Here is a 13,201-nt window from a genome sequence, read left to right as displayed (position 1 = left end):
GGAACAGATAAAGCATCCTAGGCAAAATATTCATTTTGACTGTATCAATACGTGACTCAAAATTTAAAATTGGTATTAAGTTCCATCTTTTAATATCCTCATTTATTTTATAACACAAAGGTTTAAAATTTACATGATATATTTTAGAGAGATCTTTAGTGATATTTACTCCAAGATACTTCATTTGCTCCAACTCCCAATTCAAATCCAAGGTGTTCTGGATGTGTTGTTCAGAGCTGCCTCTGGTTGAGAATCGAAGCCAGAAACTTTGAGATGTTATAGGTGATCGAGTTGATCACACAGACAATCGGTCTTAAAGGTGCACCCTGTTTATGTATCTAAGGTAAACCATACAGACTTGGTGTAGATTCCCCTGGGTATAGCCTGTGGTATGAGGTCCAGTCAATAGGATTGTCAGAAGCAGTTTGAACAAGACAATCTATCACCCTCTTCCTGTAACCACTTTCTGGGTCTTGCTTCATAAGTATTTTTGTCACTGAGCAGTGATAAAATTTACTCACGATGGGCTTTCTGGTTTAGCAAAACTGTGCACTTACCCTTGTCTGCCGGAAGGATAATAATGTTGTTGTCATTACTAAGTGATGTGAGTGCCTTCCTCTCCTCCATGCTGATGTTGCATGCTGGGGGCTTTGCATTGCTGAGACCGGCCAAAACCTTCGTCCGTAGTTGCTCTGCTTCCACGTCTGCAATATTGTTGTTTTGAATTGCTGTTTTGTGGCTGTGATCAGTTCTAGTTATCCATCTGGGAAACCAAACAACTTCTGGCGAAGTCGGATGGCACAACACAGAAAAGCTAACTGGTCAGGCCACAGACTCCACAGATTGTGTTCTAAATAATGTGGGGGATTATTTCCTCACATCCCAGAAATCTACATTGAAATCTGAGTAACAGTGTATATACGACAGAGCTAAATCAATGTTGCACCACTCACACTTGCTTTGAATATCTAATGGAGGGCTTGCGTCTGTTCTTGTGTGTGACTAGGACATCGTGGCCTACAACTGTGAGGAGTCTGCCTGCTGCTCGCTGCCCTTTCCCATCATAGCGGACAGCAAACGGGAGCTGGCAGTCGCCCTGGGCATGCTGGACCCAGATGAGAAGGACAAAGATGGCATGCCCCTTACTGCCCGCTGTGTGAGAAACATAAACACACATTTGTTTTTGGAATTTGTGCCCCATCTCTGCTCATTCCTGTGAAGGTTTTTATCCCTCTCACTGGGAAACTCTCTCACCTTTTTTCCCCCCACCATCTAGGTGTTTATTATTGGTCCTGACAAAAAGTTAAAGCTGTCCCTGCTTTACCCAGCCACCACAGGACGCAATTTTGATGAGATCTTGAGGGTGGTGGACTCGCTCCAGCTCACAGCAGGGAAGCGAGTAGCCACACCTGCCGACTGGAAGGTATGCCATGCATTTGAAAGTGACCTCAGTTGCTGCCAGTTATTACAGCAGCTGAAGGCACAGATAATAGCTATAGGACCTGAGCAGCTGCTGTGTTGACCAGCAGACTTTTTGCAATGTGTCTCTTCCTCCAGCCTGGAAACTGCGTGATGGTTCCCCCGAGTATGTCTGAAGAAGAGGCCGCCTCTTTGTTCCCAGCTGGCGTCTACACCAAAGACCTCCCCTCTGGCAAGAAGTACCTGCGCTACACACCCCAGCCATAAGCACAGGCAGAAAGGATGCTGATATTCAACACTTGCATCTGTTACGTGGACTGCAATGTCCACTGCATGGACAGCGCTCTCACCTGGTTGATAGACATCCCAGCTGTGAATAAGTCCCAGTCAGCATGGATGGAATGAATACCAGTGCCTTATGATATAGGATTGAGACATTTAGTACAACTTCCTCTCCTCAAGCTGCCTACTTTCTAAGAAGACAGATGGAAAGGAGCTGTCATGGGGAAATAGATTACTATTTGAATAAAAGATTTTTTTTAATCTACAGTGTGGCAGAATAAGTCTCTTTTTTTTTAGCAGAAATACTGTTGGCATGTTGTTTACAGGTTCAAAGGTAAGATGTTTATGATGCTATTTAAGCCATACGTTGTATATCATAAATACATATAGGAATATGACCTCACAAATAGGTTTATTAATATCCATACCCATAAGCTACTCCCGTATTGATGCCTTGATGTTGTCATACCATCTGAGGAGTTTTAACTAAATCAAGAGCTAGCTAGTTTGGTTAGCAAGGTCCATCTATAATCAGCTGTGATATTAATAAGAGAAAATGCACAGCTGACTCCTTAGAAGGTCTCCACAACCCTGCACATAAAAGATGGACGTAGCAAATATGACACCACTGGCATCTGTTGTCCTTATTTTTCAGCTTGGCGTTAGTTTAGCATTAGCATTAGCATTTAGCTTGGTTAGAAAGTTGCATATATAAACTTTAGGTGTGCAACATACAAACATTAATAGCTCTACTTAGTGTTAAGTAACTGTTACTGCTGTAACAAATGACCATTACAGACATGAAACATGATGAAATAAATGAATACAATATCACAAAAAATAGAAAGATTTGAAAAATGTTTCAAAGGGGAGTTCAATTAGAAGCTGAAGAGAAAGCATTCATCTGCATGTCTAGTAAGGGTTGCTGGGGTGGTCAGGATCCATTCATCATCCACTGTTATCTGTGTGACCTCTTTCTCAGATGATGGAGAAATCCAAACAGTGTGCTGATTCAAACTACACTCAAAATAGCAACAGCAATGACGAATTCCCTTGGCCAGTAATATGGATGCATTCCAGCAGCTGGCAGTTCAATATTCAGGCTGCAGAAACATTTCCTTGCAGTCTGGGATTACACCACCACAAATACAAGAAGATTTCTCATTACTGCTCAGATTAACACCCACGCCTGCTGAATAGTTCTGAAGCCAGGTACATTCACTCTGTGGTCTGGAAAATGTGAGTGTGGCGACGTCTCACTGCAACGCTCCATGAAGCACATCAGTCAACACTCATGTGTTCCCTCAGAGCCTTAATCAGTTCACCGAGCTCATCCATCCATGTAATCTAGAGTTGAGGGGAGACTGAAAACAAATTTCTTGGGTGGTCTGTACCACACAACGGGCCACAATATTTGTCAAATAGTTCAATTAAAATACTGAAAGGGCCAGTTCAGTGATTCATAGGTCTCTTCCCTCGTCTCTTCATAGAGACTAAAACTGATATCAGGCAGTAAACATCCCTTTTAATGCTGTAAAATTTGGCATTTCAACAACAAAAATTCCAAACCAGACTCAAGTGGCCAATCTACTGTATACATTTGTGGATGTTTTAGGTTTTTGAAGCTGGATGTGGTGATACTTTGAGAAGAGGTGCAACTTGTAACAAAATTTAATATAAGAGAAGAGTGGGGCTCTTCTCTTTACAGCTGTCAAGTTGAGCATGACAAGCTTAAATCAGTAAACATAATTAAATTTGGCAATAATGTTTACAGTGTGTAATACTGGTCTAATATTAAACTGCTGACAGTGATGATGCAAAACTTTTGCAAGAACAAATTAACCGATTTCACTGGATTTTTTACCTCGACCAAGTTTTTTTGGTCATGCAACATGGTTTTGGTAGCAAAAACATGTTGCATCATGTTTTTGGTAGCATTTCTGTGCGTGCGTGTCATTCTGTGTGTAAACACATAGCTCATAAAGTTTTTAATGAATTTGAATGAATGCAAACTTTGTAGTGGTGTAGAGTCCGGTAATGTTAACAATCTTATATCCACCAAGGTCTTTAAGTAATGATGATTTATTTGCCAAAAAATGACAAAAAGCCTCATAAGTTAGAAACTATAATTCTTACAAGTATGGTGTGTATTGTTAACATATAGAAAGTACCTTATATAAAGATTTAAAATATCATGTTGCATTTGACCTCTAACCTCCTTCAATAGATTCATCTCAAGGTCACCGTGATAATAAAGCTTTTGAAAACATTGTTTCTTTGCCATCGTTTGTATTGACAACATAAAAGAATATAGGGAATCTATGTATATACCAAATGTATGTATATGCTACTGCTTACTGCCCAAAGAGTGAGCTGCCTTGGCTGAGGTTGGCTTCTTGTTGGATCTGTAATGACATCACAGTGTGAGCGGTGGGTGGACGGAGCTACTAGGCTGGCATTCCAGCTCTAACACCTTCACCCTAAGATGCATCGCTTCCCCTTCCAGCTCCCAATTTCTCAACTCCACTTCCTTAATGCAGAGCATCAGCTGGACTTCCTCAGCTGATGTTCCCCACCGCAGGACTGGGAGGAGCTATAGAAGTGGTTACAGGAAGACTAGTGGAAGGAGTAGGTACAGGAGCTAGTGGCTCCACATCAGCTATGCCTGCCCCATCCGCCAACAGTCCCCTCTCACCCAGTGCCTTGGCTATAAGCTGCCACAGTTCTTCCTTCCTCACAACCAGTGGTGTTTGCATATTAAAAAGGTTGGCAATAAGCATCAAATCTATCATATTACACTTATTCAACTGCTGCAATGTAGGATTCCCAGCAAACTTATCCAAATCAAACTCCATTGTGGCTAACAACACAAACCAAACAGCCACCCAGCAACACGCAGACAAACCACCCACCTGGGCGCTACAAAAGGAAACGCAAATGGAAAGGACGAGCCCCCAAATGCACACACACACATATATATACATATATATACATATATATACATATACACATATATATATATACATATATATATACATACATATATATATATACACATATATATACATACATATATATATATACACATATATATACATACATATATATATATACAACATATATACATACACATATATATATACACATACATATATACATATATATATACACACATATATATACATATATATACAATATATACACATACATATACATATATATACACATATATACATACATATACTATATATACATACATATATATACATACATATATACACATACATATATCACACATACATATCACAATACTACAATATACACATACATATCACATACATATATCACAATATACACATATATATACATACATATATACACATATCAATACATATATATACATACATATATATACATACATATATACATATATATACTACATATATATACTACATCATACATATATATCATATACATATATATATATATATATATATATATACATACTATATATCTAATATATATATATAATATAAAACATATATTATCATAGTAGTATATATTGTAGTATAAATATATGTAGTTATATATATTGTATATATGTATGTACTATTATACAACATTATACATACCATATATATACTTTTTAATATATATACGTTAGCATATATAATTATATATAATAATATGGTATATATATATAATATTATGTATGATATATATATGTATATGTATATATATGTTATTATATATTATTATACTGTATATATATGTATATGATATATATGTAGATATGTAAATTAATATATGTTACTAGTGTTCATATATACATATAATATATATATATAATTATATATGCTATATTATGAATATATATTATATATTATATATATGTATATACTATATATGATATATAATAATTATATAACTTAATATATATATATATATTATATCTTATATAATATATATGATATGTATGTAGTATATATTACTATAGAAGTTAAATTTTTAATATTTTATATGTATGTTATATATACAATATATATTATACACACACACACACATAATATAGATATGTCCAGGATCTCCTCTGTGACTTTGTTAGCTTTGGCTAGCACTGTCCCTGGCCTCCTCTGTATCCTAAGTTAGTTGTGTTTGAAGTGTTAACTCAGCTGTGTGGGATTTGGTGTTCCCTCCTCACCGGGTTGACAGCATCAGCTAAGAGCTTATCAACTTTTATCTAGGGGAATGATGGCAACAGGCTTCCCCTCTGTGAGCAGCAGACAAGAGAATTTAAGGACAAGGGAGGTGTTAAAAACAGGAAATGGAGGGATGAAGTCAAGTGAGGAGAGAACAAAGGACAAGCAGTTTAAAAATGAATGTCACTGCACGCTGACTGGAAGGACATTAGCTTGTTTATCCAGACACATTAGGCTGGAGTGACAGAGACAGGAGTGTTCATTTGAAATATTTATTAGGAATGCATTAGAAGATAACACTCTATGATGTTTGACTTTAACTGCCACTTGTCCCATTCAGCCTGAATTTGAAACACATAGTTTTACACAGAGATCTGATGCCATATGTCATCTGATAAGTCCTGCATATATGACATAGTATCACATGAGAATGTTAAACCCCCATAATGGAATTAAAAAACATTATTTATACTGAAAAAAGCAGCAAGGTTAAGACGTCTCGTTCTTGATTTGTCATCACTGTTGTGTCACAGAGAGCGAGCTTCATCTCAGACACCTCCCACCAGCACTGTCATCTCTGGCTCATGAGGGCCTGGCACTCCCTCTGGTGGGCGAGCAGTCGCAGGAACACCTTGTACTTCCTCTCATAGAAGCTGAAAAAAAAAGGAAGGAATAAAGAAAATCATGAGATAAATTTGATGCCTGCTGTATATTTCAGATTTCATTCCTAAAATATCCCATAACTATATCAATTATTAAACACAAAGAAGGCATCAGAGTCAAGCGTTTCCTTTCCTGTTGCAGAATTCCTCACCTCTGGACTTCACTGTCAGGCTGGACGACTTTCCCCACTTTAGCCATTTTTTCCATGGCCTCCTGAAACACAAGACACACACATGAATTTCATTCAATAAATGATAGCACACTGATTCAGCTTCATGTCAGCCATGACCCAGTTATAGTAAAAGCAGCAGCCTGCTGCTGTGGCGGAGTTTATAATTAATGCAGTGCAGGGCCCCTCTGCTGTCTAAACCTACAAAATCCATGCAGCTGACTGTTTGTAGCTCGGAGGCTCAGACAACACAACTGCCTGCTGTGTCTATGTTCGTAATGGGTTGACAGGTGCATCCTCGTCCAAATAACAGCATCGTATTTTTAGTCTGTCTGGCTTTGAGGCTGCTCAGAGTTGTGGAGCTGAGACACAAAGAGATGATGAGTTGACCTGACACAAGATGAATCCATACCTGTCTGTAACAAAAGCCAGCACAGTGCATTGCTTATTATGTAGTTTGGTTCCACCTAGCAGATGCAGGCAGTGAGTCAGTGATTATGTATGACATAACCTATGTCATGTTTGACCTCTACTGTGTTTCCACGACACTACAGCATTTAATGATTACACTGCAAACTGCTGCAGACTGTAAACTAAACATTAAAATACCAAGCTGACCTGGATTAAAGAGACACGTATTTCGTTTTTAAGTACTGCTCAACTGCTCGAAACAGCTGCACAACACAGTCTTCTATGATGCTGACAAAAAAAAGATGTTGGCTTTTACAAAATTAACTGGGATATATGCAGTTTACATTTAAGTGGCAGGAGTGTCTCTTTAAAAAAATGCTATCCATATTGTATTTATCATGAAGTGGTTATCATTAACATCCCTTTAAAGCCAAGTTTCAGAAACATGGGATTACTTATATGTTCTTCAAATGCAACCACTTCATCAAACGTGTCCTCCTCGACTGAAATGTATTTATGTCAAGGTGTGTGCTGTGGCAGGCAGGATGTAGGAGCCAAACGGAGGACAAACTTAAAGCAGCAGCTTTTATTGCTGGGAATACTTTTCCATAGAAAGAAACTTCCCAAAAAACAAACCAAAACTTTGAACATATAAAATAGAAACTAAACTGGAAACTAGTAAATAAAAAACACAAACTAGGAAAAGAAACACAGGGACTGAGAACTAGAATTTCATCAGGAACACGAAGGGAGAAACACAGCACAGTGAGGTTACGATGCAACAAAGGGCAAAGGGAAACACAGGGCTTAAATGAGAGGGCAAGACAATGATGGGGAACAGGTGGGAACACAGGTGGGACAAATCAGATATAAGTTATGTCCAAATTCATGGGCTGCATCCTCCTGAGGACTCGGCCTTCGCGGTCTACGTGGGCCGGGTCCTCAGAAGGTTGGGTAGGCCGGAAGTAAACGGCTGTGAAATTGGACGGTCTAGCCTTCTGATTAGCGTCACCGCTGTCTCGGTGGAGTTTAATAAACTCAGCCGTCTGCTCCTTGCTATCTAAAATATAACCAGACACTGGTGTAAATTCTCGACCATCTCACACTTCTGTTTGATCTGTTTTCTGTTTGACGTTTATTCAGCTGTGTGAAAACCACCCGGGGGATTAAAAAAGTTTTTTTTTAATCTAATCTAATCTAATAACTTGAATCTCAGCCAAACCGATTTACTCACAAACAAATAAAACACTGAAAAAAGCCAAACAATAACATTTTTAGGTTGTCTAAGTGACTTATATATTACGTTTAACCTGAGTAGCAAAAGTCCGCGGTGATCTGAAAATGATGTGCCGGGAGTTGTGCCGTTCTCTGCGGCTTCAGTGACCCTCGAGCTCCCGGCTAGCTATCGAGCTGGTGGGTAGCAGACGTCTCCGAAAACGTCGAAGCATTTTTGCAAATACGTGATATCTTGATAAACTGAGCAGATATTTGATGTTTACACAACTACATTCTCGAAATATGTTAAAAGTTTATTTTGTGACCCAGAAAGATTAGTATGAGTAATTTAAAAACTTAGTAGCGGCCGCCATTGTTGAAAACTGGAATTGGCTAAGCCACACTATGAATTCTGGGATATGGTGGGCCACGAAGGACACACCCGACCCATCCTTCAAATTCGGAGAAAAGGAAGACACATTTGTCGGCTGCATTCGGAGGAGTCTACGAATTTGGACAGCCTTCGTCGCGTCGCTGTGACGTAATCGGCCTACAAATGTGTCCTCAGGAGGATGCAGCCCATGAATTTAGACACCCCCATAGTGAGACAAAGGAAGAAAAGCAGAATACATTAACCAAGGACAGACTGTCAAAGCAAAAGTAAACAGGAAGCATAACACAGAAACGTGGACTTGATACTGAGACAGAGGAACATGAAACACAGAGACAAAAGTAACAAGATGTGGGACATAGGGAAGACATAAAGACAGAAAACTAAGACTAAATATACAACACACGGAGAACAGAATTAGACCAAGAACACAGAGGAGGCACAGAAACAGAACAGAAACCGAATAACCAGGAACTATAAATATAATACAAACGGAAATCCATAATTCAAAGAGTACAGCTTAAACCAAAAACACAAACAGTGCCGTGAAAATTTAATGTTATTAAATTTAAAAAAGCCAGTCACAGATTCTAATCCTTTTCTAACTCTGTTAAACAGAAAAACTGTTAAAATGAACAACTTACCCTACAATCGCTGAATGTATTTTGGGAAACCAGCTCTTAAAGTCAAATTGCAGACTGGAGTAAAACACTATGCACCTCCATCTCTACTTGTGCAAAAGAGCAAATCCAAATTTCCACTGTGACAGCCGACAGCGTTTCAGTGCATTTCCACCGGGATACTTTTGTTATGTTATTGTGTTGGTATTGTGACATATCAGAAAAAACTTCCAGTTACGTACCATTCGTCAGGTGTTTATTTGACGAACGGTCATTTGGTACTAGCAACCCAAAGTGTGCCAAAAAATATCCCCCACACCTTTACACCATCAACACTAGACCGAACTGTTGATACAAGGCAGTTGGATTTATACTTTCATGTTCTTTATGAACTTTAATGTTACATCAGAACAGTTTCCTGCTCTTATCTGACAGAGTGGCACCCGGTGTGGTCTTCTGCTGCTGTAGCTTATCTGCTTCAATGTTTAACATGTTGCCCATTCAGAGATGCTCTTCTTCAGACCTTATATCTAACGAGTGCTTAATTACGTTTCAAAAGCATTTCCTGCCAAATCCCTCAGATGTTGTTTGACTCATGTGTATTGTAACTTCACTCTACCTGTATAGAGCTGTAGTGTCTTGATGCACATGCTCCCAGCACTGCAGCTCCCACTAGCACAGCTTCAGTTTGGTCTGGCAACACTACAGGCAATCCTGAGAATGAGATTGAAGACATGGAATGGGCTAAAGCTATCACAGAACTTATTTTACCTTTTCCTCTCTCCAGGTCTTCTCTGCCTGAATGTTCTTCAATGTCTTCCTGTATCATATTCCTACTATATATTAATAATTTTTTGTTGTTGATTGTCTGTATTCTAAATTTACTTCAGTTACATGTAAGTCCATCCTAGGAGTAACTTCTTCTGTCTTGTTGTGCTGTGCTGTTAAAAAACACTTTGGGGGACTCTTTAAACTTCAAAGTTGGCCACTGGAAGCTGCACATAATTAAAATTTTCTTCTTAATCTTTATTTCGTGGTTAAGTTATTGAAATACGAATACAAACATTCTTTCTTACTCTCAATAAATTATAAATGTACATACTGTGTAACTGTGTTTCAAAATATACATATAACCATGTTATTGGTATTTACTACCTGTAGTATTAGCATGAATCTGTACAAACAGGTTGTTTTTGCTCAATCCACCACACAGGAAGAGGGTTCTGATTTCATGTCCTGCTTCTTTCATGGCCTCCAGAATATGAAGTGTACCGAGCTGAAACCAGAGGAGGACACACAACAGGAATAAAGTTACAAGAAAGCAAATACAACCTCCTTTGTACTTAAAGGTGCTAGGGTATCAGTCTGAGAGAGAGGAAGTCATTTGAAACACAAAACGCCATCAGACTCACAGCGAGGGCTTGCATGGTGGCCAGGTAGAGAAGGGCCAAGTCATCCAAGGTCTGGGACAAAGAGAGTCCAACTACCTGCAAAACAGTAATGACACAAAAATACCAGCAAGGGTGTGATCACCGTCTAAGATTTTGTGAAAGCAAAGCTGTCATCCAGTGTTTGGTGATTTATTAAAACAGAGGTTTTCATATTCCATTCCTTGGCTTTCTGTTTCCTGGAATTTTAGATGTGGTTTGGCACCAGTAATTACCAAAAAAACCAAAACAAAACATGGATAACCAAATATAATAACAAGTTAAACACACAAATAAAAATAGTTTCTTTTTGTTATGATTAGTGAGGGACCATAAGCTAAGTAAGCCAATAAGAGTAACAAACTCAATTAATGGCATTTTATTGTGTAATGGGAAATTAATTTGATTTGAAGTCGAGGGGACAGGAAGAGAACAGAAAGGCTGCTGAGCACAAATGCATGAGTTAAATGTGAATTTCTGTCTATGTAGAGAGCAAAAGATATGTTCATTGGTCATTGTTTTAATATCTGAAACAGATCGTATAAAACTGCCAACTTGAACCTATTCAGTCCTGTGGGGAGTTCCACAAATAAGGTTAAGGCACAGGTTTGAACTGTCTTGCTGTGACTTACAAAATCAAATCAGTCATTAGGATCTTATCTCATTTGCTTTCCCTGTACCAAACCAGCACTCTAGAAAACACAATCTGTGGTTCTGCAAAGTTAAATAAGTTCAAGTTAAATTAACTATTTCCCCATGTGCTGAGTTTTAATGCTGATGGACCATATTTCAGGAGACACTTTGATATGTCAAAATAGGATAAACACAGTTTAATTGAACAGAATACAGCCACTGTTAACCTTATTAGGAGAAAAGGGGGTTTTCTGGTTGTAGCTAGTGAAAATAATTCTCTTCCACACCACAACTAAAATAAGTCAAATCTGTGGATGTGAAGTTTTTAAAAGAATAAATTAAAAAAAAATATTTCATAATACAATCAACAGGTAAGTTCTGGTTCTTATTCTTTACTAATCAAGGTGATAAGAAATAACGTAAGTGGAATATGTATATTCAAAATCAGTGACTTCTTTGGCGAGGTGTATTTAATAATAATTTGTAAAAAAAAAAAAAAAAATTATATATATATATACATATATATATATATATATATATATATATATATATATATATATACATACCAGCCAGCGAGGCTAGCTGCCAGGCCACGCGGTGCACCACCAAGAATATTAAGAAAACAGAAGAAAATACAGTCAACTTGGTCATCAGATTGTAAGGTATTCATTAAATTAAATGGAACACCAGAGCAGGCAAAAGTTCTAGTCCTCAAAGAGATAAATATAACTGATAAATCAGAACGCAAAGCAGTGCTAAATATGATGGTATTTGTCCAAGTTGTACAACCAACTCAAATGTCTGACAGTTTTCATGTAACAACTCATATAGATATTCCAATTTAATAAACTGATTTTCAAAATGCTTTGTAAAATGGCGATTCCACTCCTCATTTCAAAATCCATTTCCCTTTCCTGTTCGCTCAGGGATGAACATTTAGATTAGCAACTTCATTTTAAAAATCCTGCTGCAATGCAAATTAGCCAAACCGTGGGATGCAAGGAGCTCTCTGATTGGTTGGACGGACACATCGCAAATTTTACATCGCAGCTGTACGAGCTAGCTACGTGTTTTGTAAGCTGCGGTGCTCTTCACAAATAAAGCTTGAAGCAGCTCAGACTGTTAGAACCAACACTGAGGCCTGTTACATTTATACAGTGTTAGAGCAATGGCTGCAACCTACAGCCTTTAAACTAGCGATTAAAATGCTGACAGTAAACTCGTCAGTCCAGATGTTACCACATTACTTTATGATACTTAGAGTTAAAGAAACTGAAACAGGCTGATTAAAATAACAGCTGTCAGTTCTCTCATTCCTTATATCAAGACTGGAGATCACACTACTGATTTCAGTTCATTTAATATGTGAGTGCACAGATTCATTCTCAACTGGACATAAACAATGATCAAAGGTTGTATATATGATGAATTCATCAAATCCCGGCCTCTAACACAGTGCGCTGAATCTTAGCTTTGAATGTCCAGTATATTCTAATCCATACAATTTAAACATTCACTGCACCTACCTACAGTATCTACACCTATGTGGCAAAGATACAGATAATGAAATGTAATTATTAATAAAATATACATGATGAAAAACAAAAGCTGAAATTGATTCAGTTTAGTACTTTTCTCTGTATGCTCTGTGTTTATAAAGGCCTTAAATTCTGTGATATACAGGGAGTGCAGAATTATTAGGCAAATGAGTATTTTGTCCACATCATCCTCTTCATGCATGTTGTCTTACTCCAAGCTGTATAGGCTCGAAA

The 13,201-nt window shown here is 37.8% G+C and overlaps 2 protein-coding genes across 2 annotated transcripts in view; one reads left to right on the top strand and one right to left on the bottom strand.

The window, feature by feature from the left end:
• The window catches only part of LOC102289430 (peroxiredoxin-6), a 14,384-nt gene extending 12,416 nt beyond the window's left edge, over nucleotides 1-1,968 (top strand). Inside the window, exons 4-6 of the mRNA XM_005935634.2 lie at nucleotides 1,007-1,156; nucleotides 1,277-1,423; nucleotides 1,558-1,968. Of these exons, the coding sequence (XP_005935696.1) occupies nucleotides 1,007-1,156; nucleotides 1,277-1,423; nucleotides 1,558-1,686 (426 nt within the window). The 3' untranslated portion in view covers nucleotides 1,687-1,968. The remainder of the gene's footprint in view (nucleotides 1-1,006; nucleotides 1,157-1,276; nucleotides 1,424-1,557) is intronic.
• A 4,194-nt stretch (nucleotides 1,969-6,162) lies between these two features.
• fggy (FGGY carbohydrate kinase domain containing) overlaps nucleotides 6,163-13,201 on the bottom strand; it is a 24,389-nt gene continuing 17,350 nt past the window's right edge. The window contains exons 12-16 of the mRNA XM_005935635.3: nucleotides 10,782-10,856; nucleotides 10,525-10,645; nucleotides 9,989-10,083; nucleotides 6,715-6,776; nucleotides 6,163-6,553 (exon numbers count right to left, since the gene is read on the bottom strand). Coding sequence (XP_005935697.1) covers nucleotides 6,472-6,553; nucleotides 6,715-6,776; nucleotides 9,989-10,083; nucleotides 10,525-10,645; nucleotides 10,782-10,856 — 435 coding nt within the window. The 3' untranslated portion in view covers nucleotides 6,163-6,471. The remainder of the gene's footprint in view (nucleotides 6,554-6,714; nucleotides 6,777-9,988; nucleotides 10,084-10,524; nucleotides 10,646-10,781; nucleotides 10,857-13,201) is intronic.

This window comes from Haplochromis burtoni, unplaced genomic scaffold (assembly GCF_018398535.1).
Source record: "Haplochromis burtoni strain Fernald_Lab_line unplaced genomic scaffold, NCSU_Asbu1 Contig_199, whole genome shotgun sequence".
Lineage (NCBI taxonomy): Eukaryota > Metazoa > Chordata > Actinopteri > Cichliformes > Cichlidae > Haplochromis > Haplochromis burtoni.
This window is presented reverse-complemented; position numbering and strand designations above follow the sequence as displayed.